At 47.2% G+C, this 15,399-nt stretch overlaps 1 protein-coding gene across 1 annotated transcript in view; it reads right to left on the bottom strand.

Moving 5' to 3' along the window:
- The window catches only part of PP2D1 (protein phosphatase 2C like domain containing 1), a 126,924-nt gene that overhangs the window by 17,449 nt on the left and 94,076 nt on the right, over positions 1 to 15,399 (bottom strand). The window contains exons 4-5 of the mRNA XM_078662853.1: positions 10,829 to 11,493; positions 9,053 to 9,115 (exon numbers count right to left, since the gene is read on the bottom strand). Of these exons, the coding sequence (XP_078518979.1) occupies positions 9,053 to 9,115; positions 10,829 to 11,493 (728 nt within the window). The remainder of the gene's footprint in view (positions 1 to 9,052; positions 9,116 to 10,828; positions 11,494 to 15,399) is intronic.

Raw genomic sequence — 15,399 nt, 5'->3', positions numbered from 1 at the left:
TCATGAGCACCCAAAGTGTTGACACATTCTCCAGACAGGGGATATGGATCCACTATCTCAGGCTTCATAACTGGGTTGTGTTATTTTTCATTCATCATTTCCAGGTTGCCCTCCAGAAGTGGTCTTTCGGTAACATGATGGTTCTCGCAGCACGTTGCAATGGGGCTGCCTCAAAGCAAGAGGATCCAAAACATGGTCACCATGTAGTGTGCTTTCTCTGCGCCTGGGTGCCATGCCTTTCTGAAACGGTACTAGGAAATGGACAGAAGGGCAGGCCCTGTTAAGAACCTTCTCACCTTAAAAAATAAACTGCAGTCCCACCCTGCACTGCTACCATCCCCAAATGGTAGGGGCCAGAAAGAACTAATCAGCAGCCTTTTGTGAAATAGGTTGTCATGGAATTTCTTAATGGAATCCCTGATTTCATCCTCCCCACTTCTGTGACTGAGTCTGCACCCGCCCACCACTGGAATGCAGGCAAGACAGTTCCTCTCTCTAAAGAAGTAACCCCACCCTACACCTTGTGCTATGCTAAAAGGAATCCACTGGCTCCAGTACCAAGATTCATACCAAACATTCTACTACCATACATGTGCTACACACGCATGCCCACTCGACATCCATTCAAAATGTCAGAGCAAGGTTCTGGGCTTCACATAATAGCAGAACTTTGCACAAGAGGAGTTAGTAGACTGCACGCACTGACATCAAAAGGTTTGGTCACACCATAAATTCATAACAGGCGCTGGCTATGAAACAAGCCCCGGCATTATATAAGAAGGAAGCGGGTGGGATAAAGACTGAAAAGCACATGATACATCCATTAACCCCTTGCATGCTTGTGACGGAACCGTTCCGTCACAAGCCTTGGGTGTGCTGTGCTTGTGTTGGAACAGTTCCGTCACGGCCCGCTCGACGCACCTGCGCGGCGCGAATTTTGCGCCTGCGCTGAGCGTTCTATTGGGCGGGCGGGGCCGTGACAGAACCGTTCCGTCACAAGCACAGCGCGCCCGAGGCTCGTGACGGAGCCGTTCCGTGCAGCCGCCCCGCCCCCTTAGCACTGCGGCGGAATAGCCGCCGCAGTGAAGGGGTTAAAGCCAGAAGGCAAGCACGGAATAAAACCGAAAGCACTTCGGGCCATATTTATGAAGGGTTCTGATGCTTTTGCATCACTTAAGCGGCGCAACCCATGAATGGCATTTCATCAAGCCACTCAAGGCCACTTTGCGTGGCCCTGAGTGACTTTATGAATATAGAGTAACTCAACACAGTGCAAATCACTGTGTTGCTTAACTCCGCTCCAGCGAGGCATTCCATGGGATGGTGCATCAGTGTTCCCACGCAACACTCACGGATTGTGATGCATTCCCTGCTTTACCTTACTGGTAGACCTGTGAATGTGCCAAAATGCTATGCCTTCCCAAGGTAGGCGTATCGAGGAAAAATATCTTTATTTCTCCTAATCGTTTCCTCTTTCTATGTGTGCTGAATTCTGCAGCACAGACACAAAAAGGAAAATGCCTCAGGGGATTGTTTTTGTACACAAAAAAATCCTCCCTACAATGCAGGTACCCTTGTGCCATGGTGCCTGCATTGGCGCTAGGCAGCACATTGTGTGCCAGAGCTCGGAAAAGGTAGGAATGTGGCGTGTTGTGATAAATACGGCGCATTCCTGTCCATTCACTTTAACACAGCGCAGCATTGTGACTTGCTGCACTGTATTACAATGTGATAAATATGGCCGTTAGTGCCTGCGAATGCAGGGTGGGTGGGCTATAAGGGAGGGCAAACCACTGTCAGTGCATTTGCTTTCCCAAATAGGAAACATGGTCCTGCTTTTTAAAAAAAAAATGCAGTTGGGGATAGTAGAGCAGGCACTAGTCTGCGGAAACATTGCCATTACCTCCCTCCCTAAGTTGAGTTTAAATCACTCGCTTTAACCATTGAATAAATGCAGTATCCACATTATGGAGCAAGCACCTGCTCTACACTTAAAGATGTATCTAAGCGTAGTGGACATCTGGGGTGTTACTCATCTGGGGATGTTGATTTATCAAAGAAGAGTATGGGGCATTCCATTTCAGTGCACATAGGTGCCTACTGTGTGCTGGGAGAATACTATTACTTCTGGTGGCTTTTCTATGAATTTTTGTACACATCTTGCCATCTGTTACATACACACCAAAATCCAGATAATGTATCTCTTTGTTGCTAATTTCAAAGGTGAATTTAAGCTTTTGTGGGTTGTTACTCAACAACTAAATGAATGATTCAAAGTCTATCCTCTCGCCTTCCCAGATCAGAAGAAAATCGTCAATATAATGGACCCACATGTTTACCTGCTTCATTTTTGCCTCCCACTAACCCATGGTTAGGTTTCCATAGGTTGGCGCGAAAGACATGCCTATGGCTGTGCCCTGTTTTTTAACAAAAATGCATTGTACTGGTGGCAGAAACTCATCATTTTAAAATTTGAGTGTCGCAGTAGCAACACTGAATATGATCTTAAAAAAATATTCACATGCTTTAATTCTATTGGAGAGTTGAATAGAGGTGTACAATGAGACTACATTGAACGTCGCCTTCCAATAGTTTAATTTCCATGGTATACCATCTATCCTGTTCAGGAAATCCCATGAGTCTCTTAAGTGTGATGGGAATGTAGTTACACAAGGAAAAAAGACAATTTATGAATCTTGAACTGTTCTCAAGGAGGGCTCCAATTGAGCTCACAATGGGTCTCCCTGGTGGATTGACTTTGTCTTTATGGAATTTTGATAAAAAGTAAATTGTTGGTGTTATTGGGTTATAGATTCTCAAATAAAGGTACTCATCGTCATCTAGCAGTTCTCTTTCATGTAGAATACTATATACCTGGATTGTGGCACAAGGCACTTTCAACATATGGTGCACACATGCATTAGGCACTTTAAAATCAGTAGCATTGTAAATATATTATATCTGATTTACTCCATGGGGCACTTTAAGTATACTATGGTGCAAACTTGCAGTAGCACTTTAAGATCAGTTGCGTTGTAAATACATTTAGCCTCAAATATTGTACCCAATATGTTCAATAATATTAGCATGGCAGAATAAAGGGTACATGAAGGACTTTGTGATCATGAACAGTAACTGACAAAAGGATCTACTATATGGTTATGGATTTTCCATTGGATTTCTTTGAACACTAGTATAAGCCCTTATGAAATACATCATTTTGTTCACACGCATTAGCACTTTAGACCTAAGATCAATGGGATCTTGAGGGATGAAATGTACTCATAATGTACGCGCTTGATTAGAGTTGCACATACGGACTATCAATGACTTGTGCGGTTTATGTTATTTGTTATGTATATCAAATATAGGTACCTTATGAACTGGGGAATATTCATTTTTGTATGAAAAGTATAACATTCACATAAAACATTGGCACTTGTTAACTCAACTTGAAAATGCATATTGGGTACATGCGATAGCACTTTTTGTATAATATTGGCCCATGTCACTTGAGTACATTAAATGTATGCAATTGCATTTTAGAAATAACTATGAAAGTATATTTACTTCATTGATCATGAAATCTGCAGGTGTGAATGGAAGTCATGGGGGGAGCGTTGAATTAAGATATGGGCTGTGGGTACTTTGCCTTGGCAGTGTGGAACCATCTGACGTGGAGCCGGGGAATAAGTGTAGGACAAATATATTAGGAACTGAATCAACTCGATAAAGAGATATTGAATAACATTGCAATATTTCCTTCAAATGTGTTAGGAATTTGAGATTCAATAATATTTAAATGTAATTCCTGTAAAAAAAGAAAAATAGTGTGCAGCTCTCCTCCCTGGTCCTTGAACGGCCTCGTGGGCCTAATCCCCCAGGGCTGAAATTAGATGGCCCCCCTGCCTGAGCTATGAAATGCCGCAGGGCTGAAATTCGGAAAAAGGGGAGTGGGTCTACATGGCCCTTCCTGACTGAGCCTTGAATAGCCCCGGACACCCATTCCCTGAGACAGATTCATTTAAAAAATATTGGAAGGGGGCCAGCACAGACCCCCTCCCTGAGCCTCTAAAACCCCCAGGGATCACCTCCCACTGGACTGTATTGTCATTTAAAAGGGAGCTGGATCACACAGCTCCCCTTACTTGAACCTTTATAGGCCTAGGGGACCCTATTCCCCGGGGCTTAGTAGTTTCACTGCCAGCACACCCAGTGGACAGGGAAACTTGTTTTCTACAGTCTGGCCGGAGCATTTTAAAATCTCCTGCCAAACAGGAACAAACATGTTAGTCTGCTCCCAGCTGGCGGGAGTTTTAAAAATGCTCCTCAAGCGCTCCGGTCCAAGATGCTTGGACGCCCTCTCTGCCTTTGAACGGGTCTCCGGCCTCAGTCTCAACCCAGCGAAATCCACATTGGTCCCCCTACACTCATCCCGGGCGTGCTTTTACTGGCAAACGACTATTCCCCTGCGAAGGCAGTCCTTCAAGTACTTGGGGATGTGGGTCGCCCTCCTTCCAGATCTCGAGTGGGCCCTGTAAATTTCACGCCCTTGGTCCCCAGGGCCAAGGCGGATCTCAGGAAATGGCAATCCCTCCCTCTCAACCCCCTGGGCAATATTGCCCGTTTCAAAATGATGGTCCTCCCCCGTTTCCTATACATTTTACAAAATATCACCCTCATCTCCCAGGCAGTTGGTTTCGGGAATTGGATGGTGTCTTCACTCTGTTTTTATGGGGAGGCGGGAGGCCGCGAATGTCCCTAGCACATTGCTGCATTCCTCCCTACGACGGGGGCATGGGAGTGACTAATCTTCACCTCTACTACCTGGCCATGAGGCTCATCATGATCCACGACTGGTTCGCGGGCGGCTGGTCCGACCCGGCGTACCAGGTGGAACTCAGGTCAATGGACTTTATGCAGATCCAAGCATATCTGTATTGGAGCCTGTGCCACAGGCTCTTCCCCCCCCGTCACTAGGACGGTGCTTCGGGCCTGGCACACAGCCTTACGCCACGTAAAGTGGGACCAGAAACTCACTAGACAGACACTCCTGTGGAGTGGAGCCTGGCTGGAAGAGGTCTCGTCTCTTCAGGACTTTCGTTGCTGGGATCTCGTCAGAATCTCGCTGCTGGGAGCCGTCTGGGTGGGGGATCATATCAGATCCTTCGCAGACTTACAACAACACCACTCCCTCCTTCCCTACCAATTTTACAAGTATCTACAGCTCAGGAATGCCCTCCACACACACATTCCGTTTCCCACCTCCTTCCCGGAATTTAGTCCCTTGGAGGCCCAGGTGATGATGGGGAACCTAGGCAGAGGGGGGGTGTTGCGGATTTATCGCTCCCTTGTGAACCAATGGCCACGCGTCCCTAGACCGGCTCCGTGCTCGCTGGGAGGGGTGGCTGGGTCCCCTGGAAGAGGCGGATTGGAGAGACTCTCTTATGGCCCCCGAGACCATGACAACCTCCTCCAAAATGCGCCTAGTCCAACTCTTCTGCCGCCATATGGCGTACCTCACCCCAGCACAGCTGTACAGTGCCCACATGCGGTCCTCCCCAGCCTGTACACGTTGGAGACACGCCCCAGCAGATTTTTACCACATGGTTTGGCAGTGTCCCGTTCATGCGCCGTTTTGGGGGGAGGGGGTGGAACTTGAGCTTACACAAGCCCTTGGGTGGGAGGTTCCCCACAACCCACTACGCTTGATCCTAGGGATGTTCGATGTCCTTGATGGATCCTGGGCCGATAAAAGCTTCCTGGGAACGGCGGTGGCGAAGCATGATATAGCAACACTCTGGTCCCAGGCCACGCCACCTACTGTGAGGAAATGGAGACTGGGAGTGGACTGGTGTGGAACCCAGGAGGAGCACCTCTTCGAGGCCCGGGGTTGCCCCGAACTCTTTGGAAAAATATGGGGTAAATGGTTCAACTTTTTGCCCGTTTGAGGGGTTTGATTAGGCAAGTGGTGTACTAATTCCACCAGTGCCTTGCGAATCTATGCCGTCTTCTCGCGATTATACTTTATCTCAATAATGTGATTGATTTGCTACCGATGTGTTTTTGTTCTGAAAATCCAATAAACTTGATTATCAAAAAATAAAATGCTCCTGCCAGCTGGGAGCAGGCTTCTGTTCTATTTCCTAGCCGGCGCTGGTGCGGGCAGCGAAACAGAACAGATATTGCTCCTGCCCGTAAGGTGCAAGTATAAGTAGCTGCCCTCTCTGGGCAGGAGCAATGGCGGCTCCCGCACCATGTGAGGAGACGGTTGGGACTGCGGGGGCCCTGGGGCTCACCTCACTGCCCCCTGTGCTCTGTGGGTGACCTGTATCCACACCAGAAAAGACACAGATTATGGACGGAATGCAATTCAAACATTCTCCCCCAGTCAATAGAGCTGGGTTAAATCCATCATTCTTTTGCTCACTCCGCCATCCCAGTTTAGACCCAGCCAAATGCAAATCAGTCTTGACCCTCTGCCTCATGGGAACAGTCCAGACCGAACTGCCAAGCCAGGTCCTCCCTGGACCGGAAACAAGCATCCTGGGACCGTTTTCAGATCTCAGTACTGGGGTGAATGTATGACATTGTTCTGTATTCTGTCCATCAATTGTTCTTTTTGCATTTGTCACCCTGCGTGGGACGGGTATGCTCAGACGTGTGTCCCATGCTCTCTATGCCACTGGAGTCAAGCTATCCTGGCTGATGAGGGGTGAAAACCCGAAACCGGTCCTAGAATGCTTGTTTCCAGTTCAGGGAGGTCCTGGCCTGGCAGTTTGGGCTGGACTGTTCCCATTGGGTGCAGGTTTAAGACTGATTTGCATATGGCTGGGTTCAAACTGGAATGGCATGGGGAGAAAAAAACGATGCATTTAGGCCCAGATCTCTGTAATGGGTGAATGTATGACATTGTTCTGCATTTTGTCCATCAATTGTTCTTTTTTGAATTTGTCACCCCAAGTCGGACGGGTATGCCCAGACGTGAGTCGCGTGCTCTCCATGCCACTGGAGTTGAGCTATCCTGGCTGATGAGGGGTGAAACACCAAAAGCGGTCCTAGGATGCTTGTTTCCAGTCCAGGGAGGACCTGGCTGGGCAGTTCAGGCTGGACCGTTCCCATTGGGCGCAGGGTCAAGACTGATTTGCGTATGACTGGGTTCAAACTGGAATGGCCAGGGGAGCAGAAAAAAAATGGCTTTAGGCCCAGATCTCTGTACTGGGGTTCTGCATTCTGTCCCTCAATTGTTCTTTTTTCATCTGTATCGGCACCAGGGCACCCACTTCTCACCCCAAGGCGTGGGTCCCCGGGGCAGAGATGGCTCAGGGAGGGGGCCCTCATAACACCATCCCCTTTAAAAATAACAACCCTGGGAGATGGAGTCCTCTGGCCTATGAAGGCTCGGTGAGGGGAACAATGCTGCCCACTCTCCCTTTTTTGTATTGGTTTGGCTCCAGGGGATGGGGTCCCGTGGGCCTACTAAAGATCGGTGATAAGGGCTGCATGCCTCCCTTACCTTAGATTATGGCACCCTTGGATCAGATCTCTGGGGCCCAAGAAGGCTTAGAGAGGAGGGCTGCATGCCCCCCCCACCCTTTTAATTGTATTTTTCTCCTGGGGATGTGGTCCCTGGAGCCTATTAAGGGTCGTGGAAGGGGACAGCATGCCCACCTCCCCTGTTTAATTGTATATGGCGACTGGTGATGGGTCCCCGGGCCTTTTTAGGTTTGGGGAGGGGTGGGTCAGGAAGCACCCTCTCCTTTTAATTGAAACTAACCCCAATGTGGGGTCTCCGGGGCCAATTAAGGGTCACAATGGTGCACACCTCTCCATAATATATAGGTTTTGGCCCCATGGGATGGGGACTATGGGGCCGGAAGGCCAACCCTATGCTGTGCATGCCTAAGGCTGTGCATGGAGTGGTGTTGGTAGCCTGCTGAGGGTTTGGCCATAGGGTCTGGGAGCAGGCAAAGCCCTGTGGTCAACCCCGCTGCGCACGACCAAAGGCTATGTACAGCATGGTGGAGGTTGCCTGTGAGGAGTTGGATGCAGTGCCTAGCTGCAAGCCAGGCCCCCGACCGCCGCGCCATGCACAACAACAGGCTGTGCGAAGTTGGCTGCCTCCAGGTGGGTGGGCTGCCAGGCTGGGCCACCAACACGCTGCTGTGCACGGCCAAAAGGTAGTTGGCTGTTGCCACCCCCTTCTGTGCACGGTCAAAGGCTGTGCGCAGCTTGACATTGGCCGTTTGAGGCGGATTGCCACAGGCCGTATCCCTCCACCGCACACGGCCAAAGGTCGTGCACAATGGGGGGTTGGCTATACGAATGGTAATAAAATATTACTCTGTTAAAAAAAACTAGAAATTCACTGAAAAACAAGAGTTAAAGTAACATTATAGTTAGGTGAATATATCCATGACAACATTAACGTTTTGAACTAAAAACAAATTAATAAACTGAAATTCACCAGTTCTAGTTATCTCGAGATGGCCTAAGGTAATTACCCCACATATTACACTCATGACATCTTCTATGACATCATTGATAATGTCACTACAACATTTACAATTAAGTGATGGAGCAGAAACATGTGCATGGTGGGGGCGCGTGTTATAGTTTCCTTGAGGCATGAGTTATAGTTACTTGAGATAACTATAACTGGTGAAATTCTATTTTTTTTTCTCTTCAAACGTTGATGGTGGCAAAGGTTATGGATGTGATGTGTTGGTGGTGTTAATGGCTCACACAGGAGTTCTGACAAAAACAATAAAGCCTACAAAAAAGGAATGCTATCAAGTTATGACACATGTATGTGGACTGAGTGTATTTTTCAGATGCAAACTAGTCCCTCTGGCATTGCAGTGTATGCATGCCATGGGAGGAGGAATGATATACCAAACAGTCAATGTCACGAGGTGAGAGGAAAGGACATCTATGGGTGCAGCCACAACCCACTGTGTTTTTTTAAAGAATTGGTGCAATATGTCCTTTTTTTTTGTTGTTGGAGGTTTATATAGCGTAAACTCGACCCGAAGGTATTGGAGCGCTTTACATGAGCACCAGTTACGTTACACAAGGACACATTCATTTTTTTGGTAGGCATGGATAGATTAAGTGAATTGCCCAGAATCACAGGATGTGGAGTCGACCCGAAGCTCGAACCTTGGTTTCCCAGCTCCATGATCGTCAGTCTAGCCGTGAGACCACATCCTCTCCCCAGAAAGTAGAAAGTCTTGTAGAAAGTTGCACTGTCAAGCCCTACCTAAAAACCTCTGAGAATCATGACTAAAACCAGTGCTCGCCGCGTCATTGCATTTTTGTTTTGGTCTTGCGGGAGGAAGGAGGCAAACAACACAATGTGGGAGGGGGCAGATGAGACCGGTCAAGCAACACAATGGTGGAGGGAACGGAGCAAGCAATACAACACGGGAGGGAGTGGGGCAAGCAACTCAATGTGGGGGAGTACAGAACAAGCAATACAATGTAGGAGAGGCGTCGGGAGACCGGGAAAGCAATGCAACATGGGAGGGGGCGGGGCAACACAGACAGCGTGAGGGGGTTTGGGAGGGGGTAAACAACAAGATCAGTGGGAGGAGGGTGGGAGGGGGCAAAGAATATGATGTACAGTGGGAGGAAAGTGGAAGTGAGCAAGCAACACATTGTAGAGCGTGAGAGGGTAACCAACACAGCTGACAGTGCAAGGAGGGTGGGGCGCGCAACACCAAGGAGAGCAGGAGGACTGTGGGGAGGAGTGCTTCACAAAATTCATATGGAGTGCTTCACAAAATTAAAAAAATAACTATGCAAGTGTGAGCAGTGGAAGGATACTGAACAAGGAAGCAGTCGTTGGCCAATGATCCTGGGGAGGGTCAAACACAATAAGAGGAAGTCAAGTGCACATGCGTTGACCAAAGAAGAGCAAGCAAATGAGAGTGACAATGAAGGCAACCAATGGTGAGCAATGTACCTAAGCTCCCTATAAATAAACAGAATGTATTGCAAGCGACTGAGCTTGCACGGTCTCATGCAAGACCTAAAAGACTGTTTTCTTTGTTCAATGCAGCAACTTTAACAATCGGCAACAAAAGGCATTCGCGAATGTTATGTTTGGTGATGTCTACTTGGGTTCTAAGATCAAATGTGATATCACTCAGAGGATGACCTCTGTAACACAGGCTGTACCAATGTGGCTCTATCTACAGTGGACAATCAGGAGTAACCTGCTTTCATATCCTTGTCACTGCCATTTCCTCCCTTGTTCCTCGGGGCCATACAGTCAGTGCAGGAAAAGGTCCATTATGCCCCAGCAACCAATAGGAGGCTGTCAAGGGGCAAAGGGTGGTACAAAGGTTTAACACTATGATTCCAACAGGGGCTTTTTTTGATAATCACTACCCACACTAATGCAACAACCACCCACCATTGCTCATAACTGAGTGCACTTTTGAACTTGAATTACACTTACCTTTGTCAGTGAACAGTTGAAATGTTTGGACCCAGTGGTACATTATCATCAATTTCCACTTTCATTAGACCTGAATTTTGTATGTTTTACAATGTATTGTACTTATTGCACTCTGTCTTTTTATAAATTGCATGGAAATAAGGTGTCTGTTTAGTTGGCATTTTAGCTGAAATTACCTGGGAAATGCCTGGCATTCCAACAAATAAACATGTTTTTAAAAAGACATTTTAAAATGAATACAAATGGAGGGAAAAGTGCTGAAGTTGCTCTGCTATCACATTGCCAAGTGGGTTAGAGGTGGAGAGGGTCTGCAGACTAAGCCGACTGTCCAGCGGTGTTCAAGATGTCACTGTTGTCTGTGTCACACCCCTGGAAGAGCACAACCATAACAGTGATATTTCCTCGAGAACCTCCCAAAAGGGCACTTTTAACCAGCTGGTTGCTGACAAAAGCAGCTGCCTTGTTGTAGACTGTGTCTGGATCATCTTCCTTTTGGGTGCCTTCTGGAGTTGGAGAAGGTTCCCCGGGGTTGCTTGGTGGGTCACTGGTAGCGTCGTTCTTCGTGGTGTCCTCTGTGTCCGTCGTTACTGGAGCTTCCTCTTCCTCTGTATTGACAGATGAGGGTCGATGTCCTTTGATAGAACGTTTCCTGGCGTCTTTGGCAGAACTCAGTCGGTCGCAGCTCAGAAAGGAGAATAGGACTTTTTGTGCAATGGCCACCGCCTCATTATCACGGATCACGTCCCAAAGCCCGCTAGATGCCAAAACGAGGAATTGACAGTGGTTATCTAAGGGAATTGAGACGGCGTAAGGTGCTGGGATATAGGACCTTTTCAGTTTTGGGTCTCCGTGGCAACCAAAGCCACGAGTACACTTGGTGATGCCTTCGAGTAGTCCATTCTCCCTGTTTTTGCTGATGGATCCCCCAGCCTGGCTCACCCGGACTCTTTCCCGGTTGTTTGCTGTGCTGTGCTCCTTTGTGATGCGGTAGCTTTTTCCATTTCTGCACAAGACCGCGTGGATGTCACCTACAGGTAGGACAGAATTAAAGAAAATGAGATCCACATCATTTCTCAGTCTAGACTTTGAAAGATGAACTTTTTCCCACCTGTAAATACTGTAAAGTGGAAATACAGCCAGTTTAGACCATTTAGTTTACTTCCACCACAAACAGCTTTTGCCAAGATATTGCATAAGTTCAAAATATATGACTATATCAAACACATTATGAAAAGCTGAGCAGTAGATGAGAACTTTGTGAGTGACTAAGATCTATTGAAGTTACAGATCAGTGACTCTGTAACAAACACATGGAGCACTGTGTATGTCTAGTAAAAAGCTCTGTCTTACCATAGCAGCTGTTACCGCCCACTACCCTGCTAAGAAGTCCAGTACTACTGCAGGTACTAGAAGCACCAAGTAGTGAAGATCACAGAAACAGTGTGACTAAAAGTCACTCTGTGCTGTGATTTTGTTTGGAGGCTCACTCCAGCACTATCAGTCAGAAAAGGCAGTTTAGGAGGCTGCTTGACTGTTTTTCTTTTAAACTAAATGTAAAGTTGTTAAACTAAATGTAAAGTGTCTGATATAATTTTATATGCTCGTACAGTAATTTGAATTGCCCTCTTTCTGCTAATTTCTCATTTCTTACCTGGGGGGTCGCTGTGTGGTCCTTACCCATACCTGGGGGGTTTTTTCCGCCCTCTGCGGTTACCGCTGCACTTTTCTGATCCCTGACGGCTCCCGCTGGTCAGAGCAGGGTCGCCATCTTAGGTTTTCGTGCTCTAGTTGCGCAGGCTATAAAAATAGCAGCCTGGCGCGACCGCGCAGCACTATCGGTCAGGAAAAGTCAACTTCGGTGGCTGCTTGATTGTTTTTATTTTAAACTAAATGTGAAGTTGTTAAACTAAATGTGAAGTTTTTTTATATCATTTTATATGCTCATACATGAATTTGAATTGCCCTCTTTCTGCTAATTTCTCATTGCTTATTTGGGGGGGCTGCTGTGTGGTCCTCACCCGTGCCTGGGTTTTTTGTGCCCTCCATGGTTTTGCGCTGCCCTTTTCTGATCCCTAACGGCTCCCGTTGGTCAGAGCGGGGCCGCCATCTTAGGCTTTCGCGCTCTAGTCACGCAGGCTATAAAAGTAGCAGCCTGCCGCACCCGCGCCTAAGGCAAGCCCATCTGCGCCCATCCGCGGCTGGATGGCGCCAGACCCCCTGTCATTTTTAGCCCAAGTTTGTTGCAGTTTTCATCGGATGAGCTATGCTCTCTGAAGTATAAGACAAAAGCCACCAGCCCCCACTCTGTAAAGGTTGACATGGGACAGAGTGCATGCCCCGGGTGCTCGTTTGTCCTACTCCTGAGACTTTCAACTATATCCTGTAGTTCGAAGGCTGCCCAATGTTAGCTGATCTCATAATAATCTACATTCGTAAAGCGCGAACCATCACCCGTAAGGGTCTCTAGGCCCTGGGGGCCGTCGGGAAGATTAAGCAAGCTATTGCCCAGAGTCACATGGTGCTGGGCTAATCTGCCGCCGGCCCCGGGGATCGAACCGTGATCCCCAGATTCCGGAGTCAGTCACCCTGGCCGCGGCACCACACCTCTCCCACTCATATCCAATGTTCCCTCTAATTTTTTTCCTCTGTGTGCGGCAGAGTAAGGTTTCTGTGCACTGCAGCGGAGGCTATGTGCGCCAGGAGCCCGACCATGCTTGTGGACCAGGGCTTTAAGTAGGATGAAAAAACTGGCGGTCTCTCAAAGAAGCGTGACCGATTCAATTACCGGCGTGGCTTAAATGCAATTAAGCTAAAAATCTGTGCTTAGCATAGTGTGCCACCCGACTGATATTTAGCTTATTCTGTCATTGCATCCAGATATATAATACAAGTAACATTACACCTACAAGAAGCCAGGACTATTGGCTTTGTCAATGGTTGTTTGTGGCATAAAGCTGTATATAATATTGAAAATGCTTCTGCTCTTGTGGTAGAGGTTGTGCTTTAATACTTGAGCTGCCGACTTAAGAGATGGTTTTGAGTCCAAGGGTCAAATAAATATATAAAATCATGTAAATCGCTCCAATATCTTTGGGTTGAGTTCGCACTATATAAAACTTGCTGCATTTCTTTTCTAAATGCAGTGCTGTCTTTTTAAAGCACTTATGTTAAATGCAGCCCTTGACGGATGCTGTGATCAGGGGGACCAACTAGACCCAAACTTCAAGGGGCGCTAACACTCCCAGCCAAGGCTGGCCCAAGCACTGGTCGCACACTATGCAACAGTGGCGCCCTCTTCCCCATTTCCTCCTCCTACATGAATTCCCTCACCACCACTCACCAACAATGCACCTCATCTCTCTATGCTGTTTATGGAAACAATGGTTCTGATGTGGCCTAAAGGTCCATTCAGTAGTGACCCTATGGGGGGGGCACTAACGTTTCGTTCGTTTCGTTTCATAATCTTTATTTTGGCCAATTAGGCCATAAAAGATACAAATAACATTGCATATGGAACAGCAAATAAAATTGATGTTATTATAAAACGTGTTAAAACAATATAAAAAATTTAGGACAAACCATTGAGCATACTACTATTATCGATGTCAATACATTAAGGGTAACATTTAGCTTACATCCCTAGCTAAAAGGTACCTTCTCTTATACCAAACTGACCCCAGGTACTTAGCTAGTGCAAAAACTATATAGCCAGAAGGGTCAGTCTTAAAAACCCTATATGCATGTGAACAGTTGAAAAACCCCAAGTTCTTACATAATGGGACAATCCATTTCTTTCTTGCTTGTGCATAGGCTTTGCAAAAGAACAATAGGTGTAAGTCAGTTTCATTTTCATATTTACACCCTGGGCAATGGGTCGGGGAAAATTCGGCCCATTTACTAGTGTAAGCCCGTACCGGCAAACTGCCATACCTCCATTGGAGATACAGCTTCCTAATCATTATTGGAGATATGACATCTAATATAGTTTCAAACCTGGAGGTGTCCTTAGTTATAAAAAAGGCTGCCGTTAGGGTGCCTGAGCTTCTTCCGTGTATATGTGTGGCAAGTTTGCTATCTTGATACTGGGTAATAAGCTGCCTCCGTGTGATCCTAGGGCATGCTGAAAGTGGATCAGACCAAAGGTTGGATAACCCTAGTTTCCCTAGTTCTTTCTTTATATGACTAAACCAGGGAATTTTCCCAACATTTGGTAGGGTGAGGATTTCCTGCAGTTTTAATCTGTAATTGGCTAACTCTGGTACAGACCATATCCTACGCCAGAATAATAAAGGCCGTAGTCCCATGTCTTCGTCAAGGGGTCTCAAACCCAGGTTGAGTCTCATTGGCATCAGGGGAGTGCTAGGAGGAAGTGATAGGAGTTGTCTAATAAATTTATTCTCTGTAGCCACTAAATTGTGATTACACGTGTGGCCCCAGAGTTCACTTCCATACATAGCCGCCCCCCGTGCCTGTGCTCTGTAGATCTCTAGTGGGGGACCCACCGGCTTAAAAGAAGATTTATTACTAGTGGCAAGCTTAATAATTCCACCTGCTATCTGAGCCAGTTTTAATTGAGATTTCTCCCGTTTTTTCGTTTAGGGTGATTCCTAAGTACTCAAAAGTACAGACCCTCTCTAGCCTGCTTGCACCAATATATAGGTTAGGGCGAGTCCTAGCTGGTGGGTTGAAGACCATATATTTTGTCTTCAATGCATTAATCTCAAGGCCATGATTTTTACAAAAAGCCTCCAAACCATTAAGAACTCGCTGAATCCCCATCGGCGACTTGGAAAGCAGCAGGGTGTCATCGGCGAACATAATCGCCGGCACCCTGCTGCCTCCAATTTTAGGGGCATCGCTGTCTTCAACCGCGGTCAGGTGGGCAATTACCCCGTTGACGTAGAGGCAAAACAGGGTCGTGCGAGCACACAACC

This window comes from Lissotriton helveticus, chromosome 10 (genome assembly GCF_964261635.1).
Source record: "Lissotriton helveticus chromosome 10, aLisHel1.1, whole genome shotgun sequence".
Taxonomy (NCBI): Eukaryota; Metazoa; Chordata; class Amphibia; order Caudata; family Salamandridae; genus Lissotriton; species Lissotriton helveticus.
The sequence above is the reverse complement of the archived record's forward strand: the minus strand, read 5'-3'. Positions and strand labels throughout refer to the sequence as shown.